General features: G+C 45.4%; 1 protein-coding gene across 1 annotated transcript in view; it reads left to right on the forward strand.

Annotated features, from left to right (window-relative positions):
• The window catches only part of CDH17 (cadherin 17), a 167,670-nt gene that overhangs the window by 72,016 nt on the left and 76,392 nt on the right, over window positions 1-19,262 (forward strand). Inside the window, exons 9-10 of the mRNA XM_033933775.1 lie at window positions 5,106-5,256; window positions 10,595-10,822. Of these exons, the coding sequence (XP_033789666.1) occupies window positions 5,106-5,256; window positions 10,595-10,822 (379 nt within the window). The remainder of the gene's footprint in view (window positions 1-5,105; window positions 5,257-10,594; window positions 10,823-19,262) is intronic.

Here is a 19,262-nt window from a genome sequence, read left to right on the forward strand (position 1 = left end):
ATGATGTGCATGTACTGTAATATGAGCTTCTAAGTTATAGAATTATTATTATGACTTGATATCCTGCTTTTACCAATTAAGGATTTAAGTGGTGTTCAAATACAAATGAATAAATCATAATTGAACAGGAATGGAATGCCGTTTTTAAAAAGTAAAGAAAGGGTTCCCTGATTAGCGAAATTTAAATAATCAGTATAGCTTACCAGGCCTATGTTTCCAGACAGATTTCCTAGGGCACCAGGCCGCCAAGTGGTATAAATTAATATCATAATATTTGAATAAGAAACCAAAAATGAGCTTAAAGGATATTTGGAGCATTGAAGTAAAACAAGAGATTTATGCTGCTCAATGGCCACGGATTTGGTCTTGGAGGATGAGATGTACAGCGTCAGCATCTATGAGACAAACTTGGTTTTTTCTGTTATATAGGATTTTTTTGACCCCTGTTGGTTTGCAAAAATTTGCTGGATTACCTGTTGTACTATTGCCCCTTAATACTCAGCTTCTGGAAGTCGATATGGGTTACAATTAATAGGATATTGGATACTTCCATTCCAATGTCATATGATATTGTTCTATTCGGAACTATATTACAATCCAAGTCTCCAATTTCTGCAGCTAAGAATAGATTACTTCTTGCTATGGCTGGGATTGCTATACAGATGATCACAAAAAATTGGAAGAATTGGGATAGACTGAATCATATCTTTTGATGGGAATCCCTATGCTTATTCTATTGATATGAACTTATGTATTCGTAAATAACTGGTCATTGTAAAAAATTTAAGGAGATTTGGGGCCCATTAGCAGATTTTGTAACAACTATTCACTAGTACAAGCCTTTCATTTTTAATAGAATTGTATACACATCCAGGATGGGTGAGAGGGGGGGAGGGGGGGAGAAGGTGCTGTCTATGGTACCAATTGTTGTATTTTTGTACTGCACTTTGTGTATGTTTTAAAATGAATAAAGAATATAAAAGAAAAGTAAAGAGATATCACTCAGTCCACATTCATTAACACTAAAAGGAATTAGTAGTCTGTCACCCTTCATATATCTTTTAACCTTGCAGTTCAATTTATTAATAAATCTGTTGTGTTTTGTGTATTAAATAGTTATGGTATATATTATTTTGCTGCTTGTTTGACTAGAAATATAATTTTAGTTTTTCCTTGCAGTTGTACTATTTATTTATTAATTTAATTTGATTTCTATCCCGTCCTCCCAGGAGCTCAGAACGGGTTGCAAGCCAACATTCACAAATGTTACATTGGAACAGTCCATTTGATGATACAATACAATATTACACAATACATTCATAAAGGGCAAGGCTGGGCAGTACAGTAACTTGAGGACATTCGTGGAGGTCTGCCGTGTTATATTGTGTGCATCCATTTAAGCAGGACTCTGAATAGGCAGTCCTATTTTATTTGTTTAAGTAAAGACAGGTATTGTTGTGTATCCTACTTACAAGAATAAAGAGCTCCTTTTACTAAGGCGCGCTAACCAATTTAGCGCGCGCTAAATACTAAGGTGCCCATAGAATATAATGAGCGCCTTAGCATTTAGCACATGCCATATTGGTTAGCGCGCGCTAAATCGGTTAGTGCGCCTTAGTAAAAGGACCCCATATTTAACTGGATAGCGCTGAATATTGATGTAATCTGCTTAATGTTTGACTTTGATCCATGGAATACCTTCTGGCTTGCTTCCTTCATAACTTACATTAATGACCTTCCAGAGAGCGGTAAAGACTCTCCTCTTCAACTAAAATTCAACCAGCCTACGCCTCTCCCCCTTTAACCCTCCTCCAACCTCTCTCCCCCTTTGAAACCTCTACTTAAATTACTGTATACCGTATTTTCGCGGATATAACGCGCGCGTTATACGTGATTTTACGTACCGCGCATACCCCTCGCGCGGTATATGCCTGAGCGCGGTATACAAAAGTTTTTAAACATAGTTCCCACCCCGCCCGACGCCCGATTCACCCCCCCAGCAGGACCGCTCGCACCCCCACCCCGAACGACCGCTCGCACGCGCTCCCACCCGCACCCGCATCCACGATCGGAGCAAGAGGGAGCCCAAGCCCTCTTACCCGGCCGACTCCCCGACGTCCGATACATCCCCCCCCCGGCAGGACCACTCGCACCCTCACCCCGAAGGACCGCCGACTCCCCAACAATATCGGGCCAGGAGGGAGCCCAAACCCTCCTGGCCACGGCGACCCCCTAACCCCACCCCGCACTACATTACGGGCAGGAGGGATCCCAGGCCCTCCTGCCCTCGACGCAAACCCCCTCCCCCAACGACCGCCCCCCCCCCAAGAACCTCCGCCCGTCCCCCAGCCGACCCGCGACCCCCCTGGCCGACCCCCACGACACCCCCACCCGCCTTCCCCGTACTTTGTGTAGTTGGGCCAGAAGGGAGCCCAAACCCTCCTGGCCACGGCGACCCCCTAACCCCACCCCGCACTACATTACGGGCAGGAGGGATCCCAGGCCCTCCTGCCCTCGACGCAAACCCCCCTCCCTCCAACGACCGCCCCCCCCCAAGAACCTCCGACCGACCCGCGACCCCCCTGGCCGACCCCCCCACCCCCATTCCCCGTACCTTTGGAAGTTGGCCGGACAGACGGGAGCCAAACCCGCCTGTCCGGCAGGCAGCCAACGAAGGAATGAGGCCGGATTGGCCCATCCGTCCTAAAGCTCCGCCTACTGGTGGGGCCTAAGGCGCGTGGGCCAATCAGAATAGGCCCTGGAGCCTTAGGTCCCACCTGGGGGCGCGGCCTGAGGCACATGGGCCAAACCCGACCATGTGTCTCAGGCCGCGCCCCCAGGTGGGACCTAAGGCTCCAGGGCCTATTCTGATTGGCCCACGCGCCTTAGGCCCCACCAGTAGGCGGAGCTTTAGGACGGATGGGCCAATCCGGCCTCATTCCTTCGTTGGCTGCCTGCCGGACAGGCGGGTTTGGCTCCCGTCTGTCCGGCCAACTTCCAAAGGTACGGGGAAGGGGGGTGGGGGGGTCGGCCAGGGGGGTCGCGGGTCGGTCGGAGGTTCTTGGGGGGGGGGCGGTCGTTGGAGGGAGGGGGGTTTGCGTCGAGGGCAGGAGGGCCTGGGATCCCTCCTGCCCGTAATGTAGTGCGGGGTGGGGTTAGGGGGTCGCCGTGGCCAGGAGGGTTTGGGCTCCCTTCTGGCCCAACTACACAAAGTACGGGGAAGGCGGGTGGGGGGTGTCGTGGGGGTCGGCCAGGGGGGTCGCGGGTCGGCTGGGGGACGGGCGGAGGTTCTTGGGGGGGGGCGGTCGTTGGGGGGAGGGGGTTTGCGTCGAGGGCAGGAGGGCCTGGGATCCCTCCTGCCCGTAATGTAGTGCGGGGTGGGGTTAGGGGGTCGCCGTGGCCAGGAGGATTTGGGCTCCCTCCTGGCCCAATATTGTCGGGGAGTCGGCGGTCCTTCGGGGTGGGGGTGCGAGTGGTCCTGCCGAGGGGGGAGAAGAATCGGACGTCGAGGGGGGGCATCAGGCTTTCAGAATGGGGACAGGACTTCAAGGGGGGACAGGCAGATCTTCAAGGGGGACAGGCAGACCTTCAAGGGGGACAGGACTTCAAGGGGGGACAGGCAGACCTTCAAGGGGGGACAGGCAGACCTTCAAGGGGGGACAGGACTTCAAGGGGGACAGGCACGGAGAGGCGGGGCAGTGCACCGAAAGTCAGGGCGGGTGAACGGTGAGTCGGGGCAACCAGAGGAGAGTCGGGGCAGTGCACCGAAAGTCAGGGTGAGTCGGGGCAACCAGAGGAGAGTCGGGGCAGTGCACCGAAAGTCAGGGTGAGTCGGGGCAACCAGATGAGAGTCGGGGAGGGCGAAAGGAGAGTCGGGGTGGCCAGAGGAGAGTCGGGCAGCATGCGCGTTATATGCCTGAGCGCGGTATAAAAAAGTTTTTGTACATATCATCGTGATTTCTGCGCGCTATACCCCTGTGCGCGTTTTACAATGGTGCGCGTTATATCCGCGAAAATACGGTAGTCCTTGTACTAAACTACTGTATAGTCTTGTATTGACCAAACGTATTTAAACTACTGAATAGTCTCTGTATTGTCCAAATATGCTCCACTGTGAATGTTTGCTTGTAGACCATTCTGAGCTACTGGGAGGATGGGATAAAAATCTAAATAAATAAATAAATATCAAGTTGTCCAGCCATTGGTTATGTGGGAAAAGGCTCCAAATTTCCAGTTTCAGCGACTCATGTAGTTAACTCCAGAATTAACTGCATAAACCATTAAGAGGCTCCTTTACTAAGCTGTTTTAGCTACTAATGCACAACTAACGCAGCTTGAAATGGTGGGACACACTTACTGTAGATATCCTGCAGCATGTGCAAAATGTGCACGTGCTAACCATGTGCTAAACAGTATTTTCATGTAGCCAATGTTATATAGATGCTGCTACCTATTTATACATCCAACGCAATCAAGCAATATCATACAAGCTTATGTTAACATTTTTTTAGCATTTTTTCGAGGTCTTCAGAAGTGCCAGTCAATAGCCAAGTGTTTTCAAGGGCTAAGATATATTTTCGGCACTGGCATCGTCATGAGACTCACTTTTCTATAAATTTTTTATATTTTATTCTTTTTAAATACTCCGTGCTCTTTCAAAATTACTCAATAATATTATATAAAGTTTAAAACTTATCTTTGCTTATTAAGTTGCATGTATCGGGAAGGGACCTGTCAATTCGACATGTTTCGCCAAAAGGCTGTTTCAAGAAGAGTCCCCTCCTTCATTCCACACCATCCCGATCTGATAACCTCTTCTGAACAAGTGCTAAAAACATGGTCAATTTTTTTTTTTTTGAGAGGGTATATTTGGGGGCGCAGAGTGGGCATTCTTGTTCTAATCAGCGCAGCTACATTATTGCGTGCCAGCTGTTTAGCACAGGAATAGCATGTGACTCCTTACAGCCCACAAGATAGATGGCAGTAAGTGCCCACACACTTTGCCGCAGCTTAGTAAAACGGTTCCTTAGAATATTAACATCTTTGGAGGTCTTTTGTGCATTTGAAAAATAATGATATTCCTAATTGTAAATGTCTTGTTTTAGTATGTGTTTTTTGCAGTTGTGAAAGATACATTTGGAAATATGCTGGATGTACCTATAAAAATTCAAGTTAATGTGTTAGACATAAACGATAACCCACCTGTGTGCGAAAAAGCACTAACTCTATTTGAAGTCCAGGAAAATGAGGGCCTGGGTAAGTATATGGATACAGAGTTTTACAATAGTTAAAATATTGTTCCAGTTTTCCTTAACCCCTTTATAAATTCATTACTTTGACTTTTTAATTGATAAATGGGATAAAAAGTTCCTAATAAACTTGGAAAAGTACTTAGCTTTCTTAACCCCAGAGTTGGTTGCTGCATAACCTGCTCTAGCCTACTGTATATATGGATCAAAAATATGGACCAAAAATGGGTGTTTTGGTTTATATTCGGGTCTGTGCTGACCTGCCTCCCTCCCGAACCTGTTGCAGGCCCTTGCTGGGCCTGCGGTAAGACCTGGTGGTCCAGCAGAGGGACAGGACAGGAGCAATTCCTCCCGTCTCCTGCCCCAGCCAACTTTAACAATTTTTATCTCCCTCCTGCCACCTCCCCCCTCCCCCCCCCCCAATACCTGTTAATTCCCTAGTGGTCCAGCAGTGGGCCGGGACAGGAGGGATCCCTTCAGTCTCTTGACTTGGCTGACTTTAAACAACTTATATCTTCCTCCTGCCCCCTCCGCGTACCTGTTAAGTCCCTGGTAGTGCAGCGGTGAACTGTGGCAGGATCAACCTTCCTTCGCTCCTGCCCACGCAGAGCTGCTAGCTAATTGGCTGCTTTGAATTCTCACGGGACCACAAGAACTCCTGGCAGCCAATTAGCTAACGGCTCTGCATGGACAGGAGCGACCCTCCATCCTCTGACTCTGACGCCCGGGGCGTCTTTTTTTCAAACTATAAGTGTCAGAGTCAGAGTATTCAGGCAACACATTTAAAGCAAAGAAAATGGCAAATTAAAGAGACTTTTCATTCGGCTTCCTGACATAGCTCTAACAAAACAGTTTGTGCTGGAGCCAAGATATACCACTTCAGATAAGTGCCAGTCCTTTTCTGAAGAGCTGTATGAACAATTCAATGTTTAACAGAAGCCTTAGCGCTCATGATTATGTGCTGTGATTAAGAACCTGCAGTATCAGCAACTTCGAATCGTTGCATGGCACCCTGTTGAAGTATCTATGAGCACACAAAAATTTAAAAAGTATTTCTTAATGCTGTTAACATTTACCAAACTTGATAATATAAGATTGCTTTAATTCAGTGGTCTTAAACTCAAACCCTTTGCAGGGCCACATTTTGGATTTGTAGGTACTTGGAGGGCCTCAGAAAAAAAAATAGTTAATGTCTTATTAAAGAAATGACAATTATGCATGAGGTAAACCTCTTATAGTTTATAAATCTTTCCTTTTGGCTAAGTCTTAATAATAATATTGTAATTTATAGCTAGAGAGACATATGATCAATAAACTGTTTTATTTTACTTTTGTGATTATGATAAACAATCCGAGGGCCTCAAAATAGTACCTGGCGGGCCGCATGTGGCCCCCGGGCCGAGAGTTTGAGACCACTGCTCTAATGGGTGAGGAATTTCTTTCCCCTTCCCATTCCAGAGATCTGACATCTCTCTTTTTCCTCCTTCCATCACCCTTCTCCGGAATCTGACATCGCTCCCTTCTTTGAGTCATCTCTCTTCCCTCCCAGTGTAACGTTTCTCCCTTCCTCCTCCCACCACAATCACATCTAACAATTTTTCCTCTTTCTTCTTTTCTCCATATATACCATGTCTCTTTCCCTCCCACTCCACACACTTATGTCTAACAATTCTCTTATTCTCTTCCCTCACCCACCAGCAGCATCTCTCTTTCCCTCCCATCCCACCACCCCACCCTTGCATCTTTCTTTCCCTCCCTTCCTAACCCCCAGCCCGTGCAATATCTGTCCTTCCCAACGTCCTTCCCAACCCCCTCCCAGCCCATGCAGCATCTATCCTTCCCTGCTTTCCCAACACCCCAGCTCTTGCTATCAATAGCTGTCCTTATTGCTTTCCCAACCCCCTAAACCCACCTCTGTCACAGTCTGTGCAGCATCTGTCCTTCCCTCCTTCCCAACCCCAGCCTCCCCCCACCCCCCTCATCTGGATCCTGTGGTATGACCTTTTCCCAGTTCCTGACTCCTCCATCTACCACCTCTCTGCTGCTGTAATTTAGAAATCTTCGGGCAGCCGGCGACATAACAAAGCGAGCCGCTTGCTGTTGGCCTGCCCTGGAAGTGTTCTTTCTGCAGCACTTCCTCATCCTACATAAGCAGGATGCTATAGAAAGAACACTTCCGGGGCAGGCCAACAGCAGGAGATTCACTTCATTGTGCTGCCAGCTGCCCAAAGATTTTAAATTACAGTGGCAGGGAGGTGGTAGATGGGGGAGTCAGAAGAGCCATACTTCTGATTGCCAATTTTTGGGGAGGCCATGGCTGAAACCTATGAGTTATGTACACCCAGATAAAACATATCGCTAAAACTTACCGCTTCTTCCTGTATAATATTACCAAAATCTGACTTTTCCTCTCTGAGCACACTACCAAAACCCTTATCCATGTTCTCATCTCCTCACGCTTAGATTACTGCAACTTGCTACTCTCACGTCTTCTGCTCTGCTGTCTTTCTCCCCTTCAATCCGTCCAGAATTTGGCTGCACAACTCATATTCCATGAGAGCCGCTATACTCACTTTACTTCTCTCCTAAAGTCACTTTATTTGCTTCCCATTCTTTTCCGAATACAATTCAAACTCCTCTTACTGTCCTTCAAATGCATTCACTTAGCTTCCCTTCATTATCTTTCTTCCCTTCTCTCCCCCTATGTTCCCTCCCCCGAGCTCCACTCAACTGGTAAGTCCCTCCTATCTGTGCCTTTCTCTTCCTCGGCTAAATCCAGACTCTGTCCCTTTTCTCTTGCTGCGCTGTATGACTGGAACAAACTACCTGAATCCCTATGACAGGCTCCATCTCTGGCAGTGTTCAAGTCCTAGTTAAAAGCTCACCTCTTTGGGACTAATTTCAACTCTTCTCATCTTGGGTTCTGCATCTCCAACCCTCTATGTCATGTCTGTCTGTCCAAGTTAGATTTTAAGCTCTTCCAAGAAGGGACTGTCCACAAACAGGTGACCAGGAGGAGGAAAGTTTACCTTCATGATGGTAAATAGCTTTAAGTATCTGGGAAATATAATTGATTTTCATTTGAATTTTGAAGAACCGGTCTCGTCACTAGTTGCTAAAGGATTTTGGGCATTAAGATAGCTTAGAGCTGTTTGAGATTTCAGGATGACCACACGCTTTTGTATTATCTAAGTTAGATTATGGTAATTTAGTATACGCAGGAATAACAGCAGGGCAATTAAAAGCGCTTACAAACAGTACAAAATGCTTCGATTCGGCTGTTAGGCCATGAGAACAACAAAACCCAAAGAAAATGACCCAAGTTTCCACAGAGAAAATGGCAATCCAAACAAAACAAAAAATGTGGAAACCAACAATGTTCAAAATCTTTGTTTTATTTCTTCAGAGAGAGCAAAAAACACTATTCACATTTGTATCACACGGACCCATGCACATATTTGTGATCATGTGACTCCTTTGTATTTAAAATTCCACTGGTTACCAATGGAATTTAGGATTAAATTTAAAATTTTGATGTTGGCACATAGAGCATTATTTGAGTTACAAATGCTTATCTCTCTAACTTAGTTTTTATTCTATGTGCCTAGGCGATTATTAAGATCATTGAATCATCAGCATTTATGAGACAAACATGGTTTTTTTGTTACATAGAAGTTTCTGGACCCCTGTTTGTTTACAAAAATTAGACAGTTCTAAATCTAATAGATGCTGGCACTGTCATCTTGATGTAGGGACACTGGATCATCTGCTGTTCTATTGTCCTTTGATACTTTTGGAAGTCAATATGGGGACAGATAATATACTGGAGGTATCAATTCCATTGACGTATGAGGTAGTTATATGTGGAATGTTATTGCATATTAAGCCCCCCATGGACCGCTATAAACGCTGGCTTTTCCTAATTATGACCGGGATAGCCATGCAAATGATTACTCGCAATTGAAAAAATTGGGATCGCCTTAGTTTTCCTTTCTGGTGGGCGAGCTTATGCTTAACTTATAAGTATGAGAAAATGAATGCTGACTTGCTGGGGCATAATAAGATATTCAAATTAGTTTGGGGTCATTGATGTCTTTTGTAGATTTGTTATAGTTGCCCTTTATCTTTATTTTCCATTGTATTGCACCCACACATCAAGGGGGGGTGGATGCGGGAGGGGAGTATATCTTTTGTTTTGGTATTATTCCTGATGGTAATGATGGATGGGGGAGGGAATTTTTATCTTTTGTATAGATTCTGATTGTTTATAAGTGCTTATTTGATTATTATTATTTGTATGCAAATTGTATTGCACTTTTTGTTGGCATTAAAAACTAAATAAAATAAAAAAAAAAAAGATCATTGAATGATGATATAGAAATTGTGTTATTTTATATAGTTCCAATTTTATGGAATAATTTGCCTGTAGAATTGAGAAAGAAAGAATCTTTACAAAATTTTAAAAGACATTTAATGGCACATTTTTTTCAATTGGCCTTTGTGAACTGAAGGGTTGCGAATTCGGGACTTCAATCTGCATTTATATATTTTTATATTTTTCATTTAATTAATTATATTAATTTAGATTGTTATATAATATTATATATTAGGAATGCTACTTTTCTTCTCTCTTCTTTTCTTTTTCTATTTAAAGAGTTCTTTTCTTAGTTTTGACTCTTTTAGTTTGATTCTTTTTTGGCTGTATATGCGGTATATAAAGATTCTCAGTCCTGAAATGATCTGTCTATATTACCACTAAGATAAGTGGCTTTTCACATATTTTCCAGTATTTAAATATTTAAATTATAGATGGACTGTTTTTTTATAATTATTTAAACACATTGATTTGCACGAGGTGGTGGAGAAGGACTAATGATTAAAACCACAATCTGTATCAGCTGAACGGCCATTGGCTGGTATGTGATACAAAGATATAGTCTGAGGTCCTTCCTCTCTGCAGATGTTTCAATCCTTCATTGAATTTATTTGATTTATAGCCATTTTTGGAAACATCAAATACAATATCAAATACTGAGGACACATTTTATATTTAGAATTGAAGTCTGAATTCCATTTTTGTTTTGAATTTTGCATATTATACATAAGAACATAATAATAGTGATACTGGGTCAGACCAATGGCTCCATCTAGCCCAGTATCCTGTTTCCAACCCAGGTCAAAAGTACCTGACAGAAATCTAAGTAGTACTGCTAGGAGCAATATTCCATGCTACTGTTCTATAGATCTTGTAAACTAATTTGACTTCTTTAAGTAACTTTTTTGGAGAATGGATACTTAGCTTTGTGGACAGGCTCTGTCACTGACATACCTTTTTTTGTGTCTAGGAAGTAATATTGGAACTCTGCATGCCAGTGACAAGGATGAAGAACACACACGCAATTCTCTATTGAGCTTTCGTATTTTGGACCAGAATCCTAAAATTCCACAAAATAATCTATTCATAGTTGATTTGTATTCTGGCGTCTTCCAGTTGAAAATTGCTGGGTTACAGAAGAAGGATGCACATCAGTATAACTTGACAGTGGAAGTGTCAGATGATGGTTCTCCAACAGGTCTGATATTTTGCACGCTCCTGATACATAAGTCATCCTGTTTTACTTTTTTATAATTTATCGTATATACTTGAAAATAAATCGATCCAAATATAAACCAAGGTGACCCCCTCCCCCCCAAAAAAAGGAGGGGAAAAGGCTGACTCGAATAAAAAATGAGATTAGATATTTGGGTGATCCTGGTGAGCCAGTCTACAAAAACTTGGGAATAGCCACTGCATTTTCCTAGGCTAAGCAGCATAAAATCTGTTTTATTTTTTTGGGATCTTCCCAGATAATTGTGACCTAGATTGGCTACTACTTGAAACAGTATACTGAGCTCGATAGAACTTCAGTCTGTCCCAGTATGGCAACCCTTATGTTCTTAATTAAGAGAACAGGCAAAAAGATCTGATGCTCATGGATAGATGGGAAGGGAGGACATGGAAAAGTAGATAGATCTGAAGAGGAAGCAGAAAATGGAAGAAAGTTGAATATTAAAAGTTAATGCCAAAGATTGATGTAGGGCAGAAAGTGAAGGAGAGAGAACAGCAAAACAGCAAACAGAAAGGGCTTGGAAACAGAGTTAAGAATACAGACAGAAGGAAGTACAACCAGTGACTGGGTAAAGATGAGTAGAAAAATAAAATCACCAAACAACAAAGGTAGGAAAAGTGATTTTATTTTCAATTTAGTGATTGAAATGTGTCAGTTTTCAGAACATAACAACATAAGAATAGCCTTACTGGGTCAGACCAATGGTCCATCTAGCTCAGTATCCCATCTTCACGGAGGACAAACCAAGTCAAAAGTACCTGACAAAAAAATCAAATAGTAGCAGCAGTCCATGCCACCAATCCAGGGCAAGCAGTGACTTCTCCCATGTCTGTGTCAACAGCAGACTATGGACTTTTCTTCCAGGAGATTGTCCAAACCTTTTTTAAAATCAGTTACATTATCCATTCTTACCACATCCTCTGACAATGCTTAACTATTATTTGAGTGAAAAAATATTTCCTCCTATTGGTTTTAAAAGTATTACTCTGCAACATCAAGTGTCCCCTAGAATTTTTTAAATCTTGATGCAGTAAAAAAAATCAATCCACTTGTACCCGTTCTATACCACTCAGGATTTTGTAGACTTCAATCATATCTCCCCTCAGCCGTCTCTTTTCTAAGCTGAAGAGCCCTAACCTCTTTAGTCTTTCCTCATATGAGAGGAGTTCTATCCCCTGTATCATCTTGGTTGCTCTTCTTTCAACCTTTTCTAGTGCTGCTATATCTTTTTTGAGATAAGGAGACCAGAACTCAGTGGCGTACCTAGGGTATGTGGCACCCGGGGCCCATCATTTTTTGACACCCCCCCCCCCCCTCATGTAAAATTTTTTTTTTTTTTTTTTTTTGCAATAACCATGAAATGGAATAAATGGTCAGAATAGAAACAGGCAGTGAAAATTTTCTTTTTTTTTTTTTTTTTTTTTCCAAAGTATTTTTATTGAGAATGGCAAAAGGTCCAGACAAGCAACCATGGTCTGTACAGAAACTTATACATTATCAAAAAGAACACAGAATGAGAGTAACAGCAACAACAAGCATGAACAAGCCTCTCCCAAGAGAAAATTGCCAATGAGAGGCATAGCAATACACAACAAAAGGCCAAAACTTGGGGCAAGCAAACAAATCCCACCCCAGAACCCACAAGAATAATAAGCCGGACTAGACCCTCAGCCATATTTTATAATGAAAAAAACCCCCACAAGCAACAACACCCAGACCGCTCACCAGACACACCAATCCGCACAACAAGCACCCAAGAAACACCCAGCCACCACCCAGACAAAACTACCAGACACACCTACCCCACCAAGCCCAGACCCAACCCCCCCTCCCCAGAGAGTGCAAGCGCAAAGTGGACCGTGAAAAGGGCAGCTGCAGAAGTGGAAAGCCCCAGATAAGTAGGTTAGCTAAAGAAAGCCCACAGATAGAAGAAATCAGGATAACAGAAGTTCCAACAAATGCTCCCACAGAAAATTTTCTTTTATTGAACCTCATTTATGTAACCATTATTCCAAACATAACATAACATAAATTATGTCTGAATTGTCATGACATCAGAAGTACATATGGAGTAGTTGCAGGTGATGCTTGGGACAGTTCTGATTATGTTAGTTTGGTTTTATGTGTTTTTTTAATAGAAGGGTTTTTATTTCTTTTTTTAAGGTTTTGTAGTTTGTGGTCGAGGTCAATAGGTTGTAGAGTTGGGGGTCAAGTGTTGCAGCTCGAATGGCTAGGAGGTTGTCGAACAGTTTTTTTCTTTTGACGTTTTTGGTTGGAGGGTGTGTGAATGGTGCGTGAGTTCTCCTATGTCTGTTTGAAGTGGATTGAATTATTTAGCTGAAGAAATTAGTTACCCCCCCCCATTCCACACACATTAATTCTCTTCCATTTTTGTTCCCATTATAAAAAAACACTGATAAGTTCCCAGGAAAAAAATACATTAAAATAAGAAGTGAAAACAAAGGCCCCTACAGATGAGAACATAACATAAGAATAGCCTAACTGGGTCACACCAATGGTCCATCATGCCCAGTAGCCCATTCTCATGGTAGCCAATAGTGCTGCCCGATTCAGAGAAAAATATTTCATTCGATCCGATTCACCCTGTTGAATCGATTTTTCGATTAGATTCACTGTTAATGACACCGCTTTTTAAGTTTAAACAAAGTATAACAATAAATTTCACAACAACAATAAATTTCACAAAGTACTTAAAAAAAAAAAAAATCACATTTTTCCATTAAAGCAGTTCTGGAGACATTTGCTTGAACAGTCTTTTTTCCCAGTCCATAAGCAAGCAATATGAAAAAGATTTCCTTAATTATCTACTCAAACATTTTTGCTATTTACTTTCATTGTACCTATACTATTATTCAGTAGAAAAAATGGACTTAACTGTGCAGGAAATGAATCTCCTCATACACCCACCATATAGTGCAAAAATGTGCAAAGGTCTGTTTTTTTCTTTCGATCACTACATAGCCTAATGCCACACAAGCAGCGCTGTTACAAACATATTCTGAAGGTCAATGCTAAGGTTGACAAAGTTTCCTTCCTTGGACCAGAAGGAGATACTGACAAACCACTGGAAGAGATTCTAAAACAACTACCCAGAAATAACACCCAAAGACCCACTCAGTGTGTGAACCAGTTGAGTGGAGTGGACTAACTGGGGGTGGAAATGGGCCCAGAGTTTGCTCAGCAGAATTTCCCAGACTACCTCTTCCTCTCAACACACTGACATGCTACCACCACCACCAACACTAGGAACACCTCACCGAGTATGCCAGCAATGCTTATAAACTTTATAAAACACATTATTATATTTTCTTATAAAGCATATATTTTAACTGAACTCAGCCTTGCCATTCACAAAAATAGAAAAGTTCCCATTTCAAGCTGTCTCATGTACACTTTTCAAATCTAACATATTGTAATCACAAAACAGAAAATAAAATTATTTTTTCTACCTTTTGTTCTCTGATCAATATTCAAATCTTGTTGGTCCCAGGCTCTTGTTGTCTTGCTTGCCAGGGTCTCCTTTCTCCGTGCTAACCATCCGTCTGCCATCTCTGTTCTCCCCTTCCGTTTCCCTTCCCTCTCCCGGAGATCTGGCATCTTTCCTTATTTTTGTCTCCATCCACAGATTCACCTTTTCTCAACTCCCCACCACCCCAGGATCCACCATCTCTCCCTTTCTGTTCCCAACTATCCTCCTATCCAGTATCTCTATCCCCCCTCCACACCATCCCCTGTTTCCAAGTTCTCTCCCTTTCTGTTCCTTCCCTCCCTAAATCCCATTATGCACCATCTCTCTCCCACTCCTCTGTTTTTAGACCCATTATTTCTAACCCCCAAAGTCTGGCATATGCATGTATCTTTGAACCCCCCCTTCCCTCTCTCCCTCTGTGTACTTTTACACCAGGACCCCCCTCCCCCGAAGGTCTGTCCCCCCTCCGAAGGGCTACACCCCACCCCTGAAGACCTGCACCCCCCGAAGGACTTTACCTCCCACCCGAAGGTCTGTCCCCCTCTGAAGGCCTAAACCCCACCCCCGCAGGACCGCCCCCCCCCCCCCCGAAGGCCTGCACTCCCTTGAAGGTCTGCACCCCCCCGAAGGCCTGTCCCCCCCTTGAAGGCCTGTCCCACCCCCTTGTAGGCCTGTCCCCCCTTTAAGGCCTGCCTGCCTGCCTTTCCCCCCCTTGAAGGCCTGTCTCCCCCTTGAAGGCCTGTCTCCCCCTTGAAGGCCTGCACCCCCCTTGAAGGCCTGCACCCCCCCTTGAAGGCCTGCACCCCCCCTTGAAGGCCTGTCCCCCCCTTGTAGGCCTGTCCCCCCCCTTGTAGGCCTGTCCCCCCCCCCCTTGTAGGCCTGTCCCCCCCTTGAAGGCCTGCCTGCCTTTCCCCCCTTGAAGGCCTGTCTCCCCCTTGAAGGCCTGCACCCCCCCTTGAAGGCCTGTCCCCCCCTTGTAGGCCTGTCCCCCCCCTTGTAGGCCTGTCCCCCCCCCTTGTAGGCCTGTCCCCCCCTTGAAGGCCTGCCTGCCTTTCCCCCCTTGAAGGCCTGCACCCCCTTGAAGGTCTGCACCCCCCCAAAGGCCTACACCCCCCCCCCCCGAAGGTCTGCACCCCCCTGAAGGCCTGCCTGCCCCCCTTGAAGGCCTGCACCCCTTGAATGTCTGCACCCCCCCCCCCCCCGAAGGCCTGTCCCCCCTTGAAGGCCTGCCTGCCTGCCTTTCCCCCCCTTGAAGGCCTGTCTCCCCCTTGAAGGCCTGCACCCCCCTTGAAGGCCTGTCCCCCCCTTGTAGGCCTGTCCCCCCCCCTTGTAGGCCTGTCCCCCCCCCTTGTAGGCCTGTCCCCCCCTTGAAGGCCTGCCTGCCTTTCCCCCCTTGAAGGCCTGCACCCCCTTGAAGGTCTGCACCCCCCCAAAGGCCTACACCCCCCCCCCGAAGGTCTGCACCCCCCTGAAGGCCTGCCTGCCCCCCTTGAAGGCCTGCACCCCTTGAAGGTCTGCACCCCCCCAAAGGCCTACACCCCCCCCGAAGGTCTGCACCCCCCTGAAGGCCTGCCTGCCCCCCTTGAAGGCCTGCACCCCTTGAATGTCTGCACCCCCCCCCGAAGGCCTGTCCCCCCTTGAAGGCCTGCCTGCCTGCCTGTCACCCCCTCCCCCTTGAAAGCCTGCTTGCCTGCCCGCCCGCCCCACCCTGAAGGTCTGATGCCCCGACCCACCCCGATGGACCGCTCGCCCCCCTGGCCTCCCCGCACCACCTATGAACAGCCGCAGCAGGATCGCGAAGTCAGCGTCGGGTACCAGCCCTAAGGGGGTGTTCCCGGCCTTGCCGTTCAGTCCCCCGCCACCCCCGAAGGACCGCTCGCCCCCCTGGCCTCCCCGCACCACCTATGAACAGCCGCAGCAGGATTGCGAAGTCAGCGTCAGCGATCCCTGCTGCTTCCTGCGCCACGGTCCCGCCCCTCCTCTGACGTCAGAGGAGGGGCGGGATCGCGTCGTAGGAAGCAGCGCAGGGATGCTGACGCTGACTTCGCGATCCTGCTGCGGCTGTTCATAGGTGGTGCGGGGAGGCCAGGGGGGCGAGCGGTCCTTCGGGGGTGGCGGGGGACTGAACGGCAAGGCCGGGAACACCCCCTTAGGGCTGGTACCCGGGGCGGCCCGCCCCCCCCCCCCCCCCCCTAGGTACGCCACTGCCAGAACTGAATACAATACTTAAGGTGAGGTCACACCATTGAGCGATACAGAGACACTATAACATTCTTAGTCTTGTTTGCCATCCCTTTTCTAATAATTCCTAGCATATTGGGTAGAAAGTTTCAGCGTATTATCCATGATGACACCCAGATCTCTTTCTTGAGCGCTGACCCCCAAGATGGTCCCTAGCATCTAGTAACTATGATTTGGATAATTATTCCCAATATGCATCTCTTTGCATTTGCCCACATTAAATTTCATCTGCTATTTGGATGCCCAGTCTTCCAATTTCCTAAGGATTTCCTGCAGTTTTTCACTGTCCACACATGTTTTAACAACTTTGAACAGTTCAGTGTCATCTGCAAATTTAATCACCTCACTTGTAGTTTCAATTTCCACAGAATTTATAAATAAGTTTAATAGCACCGGTTCCAGTACAGATCTCTGCGGCACACCACTATTTGCTTTCCTCCATTGAGAAAAAATGGCCATTTAACCCTACACTTTGTTTTCTATCCACTAACTAATTCTTAATCCACAATTGAATATTGCCTCCTATCCCATGACTCTTTTATTTTCTCAGGAGCCTCTCATGAAGAACTTTGTCAAGAGCTGTCTGGAAATCTAGATACACTACATCAACCTGCTCGCCTATATCCACATATTTATTTACACCTTCAAAGAAGTCAAGCAAATTTGTGATGCAAGACCTCCCTTGGCTGAACCCATATTGACTCTGTCTCATTAAATTATATGTGTCTACATGTTCCAAAACAAAAGAGGCTGGAGACAGATATTCCTGATGCAGACTTTATTTGGTTTGTAGAGTATATAGTAGGGTAATCCTGTATGTATGAAGATGAGGACCCAACATGGTCTGTGTTTCGACCTGTATGTCTTTCTCTGGGGTCCCAGCATAGTTGTTTCAAAAACATAGATGTGGCTAAACCAGTGCATTTTCAGGAGAAAATGTTCTAATAAAAACGCTCTGATAAAAGCACACAACTACATTTTCCTCAATTTTACTTTTTATAATTGTTTCCACCATTTGCCCGGCACTGAGGTCAGGCTTACTGGTCTGTAATTCCCTAGATCTCCCCTGGAGTCCTTTTTAAAAATCGACGTAACATTGACCACCCTCCAATCTTCAGGTACTATAGACAATTTTAGTGACAGGTTACAGATCACTAACAGCAGATTAGTAATTTCATGTTTGAGTTCTTTTAGTACCCTGGGATGTATACCATCCGGTCCAGGTGATTTATCATTCTTTAACTTGTCAGTTTCAGGTTCACCGAGATTTCTTTTAATTCCTCCACCTCACCACCCTTGAAAACTATTTCCAGTTCAAGAAGATCTCTTACATCTTCTTCTATAAAGACTGAAGCAAAGAATTCATTTAGTCTCTCCACTATGACCTTATCCTCCTTGAGCACTCCGTTTAGTCCTTGATTATCCAATAGTCCCACGGGTTTCCTCACAGGTATTTTGCTTTTGATGTACCTACAAGTTGTTACTATGAGTTTTTGCCTCTTTGGCAAGCTGTTCTTCATATTCTTCATATTCTTGTTTAGCTTTCTTTATCAATGCTTTGCTGTTCAGGGCAGGAAGACTTTTTAAAAAATGGGCACAGATGTACTGCATGTGTTACACATAGACAATACCTGTCCCCATCAAAAAAAGTTGTGCCAACTCCCCCCAATGACGGCCATCCCCCTAATGATAAATGCCCCCCATGAAGATCATCAGCAAGAGGGATCCCAACTCCCTCCTGCCTCTGCTACCCAGACCCCCTCAAACATACCCTGACCTTTTGACAATGGTCCTCCTCCCCAACAACTTAAAAAATCCCAGCAGCAGTGATGCCCACTCCCTCCTGCCTCGGCCACCTTAACCACCCTCACACCCCTGACTTACCAAAACCTGAACCCTTCCTTGACACCCCCCAATACCAAGGCTCCCCACCACCCACCAATAAGTCCCCAAGAGAAAACCCCGGTGGGCTGGTATAAGTCAGGTTAGAACCCCCAGCTCAAGCACACTCCCTCCAAACCCCCCAAAACCCATTTCCTCTTGCTGGGAGGGGTCTTAGGTATTTCGTCCAATTGGGGCTTTAGGCTCCTCCCCGGTGCATCCCAGGATGCACTGGGAAGGGGAAGGCCCGCTATTGTAAAGAGGCAGGCCTGTCATTTTTTTTTTTAATGGCAGACCTGTGGTTTTTTTCCCCGTTGTTATTAGCCATCACTACATGTACTGCATGCCCTAGCGATGTTAGGGCATTGATCAGAGTGCTTGTTTTAATATTAATGACCTCATTGTAATACTCATGAGGTTGTTTGCAGGGGGAGTTGAAGAATGTATGAACACATGGGAAAGCACACGGTGAAACATTGTGTACATTAGGTTGGCAAATTAGGTCATCGCTAAACCAATTAGCGATGATCATTAGATGATTGGAACGTTCAGTGCATCCGGGCCGGAGTTTTTGGAAAGAATCAGTGGAACAAGTGAGTGGTCTGAGGGATGGGGGGGGGGGGGGGTTGTTGAAAAGGATTAAGACTGAAGAATGGGGGAAAATGTGAAAGGTTTGCTGCCAGTACTAGAAAAGAGAGCTAGAGTGCATGCACTTGTTTGTGATTCTGTGTGTCTGGAGAGTCTCATATACTGTAAATAAAGCTGGAATGCAGAGGTTTATTGGTACTTCTG

The sequence above is a fragment of the Geotrypetes seraphini genome, chromosome 2, assembly GCF_902459505.1.
Source record: "Geotrypetes seraphini chromosome 2, aGeoSer1.1, whole genome shotgun sequence".
NCBI classification, from domain to species: Eukaryota; Metazoa; Chordata; class Amphibia; order Gymnophiona; family Dermophiidae; genus Geotrypetes; species Geotrypetes seraphini.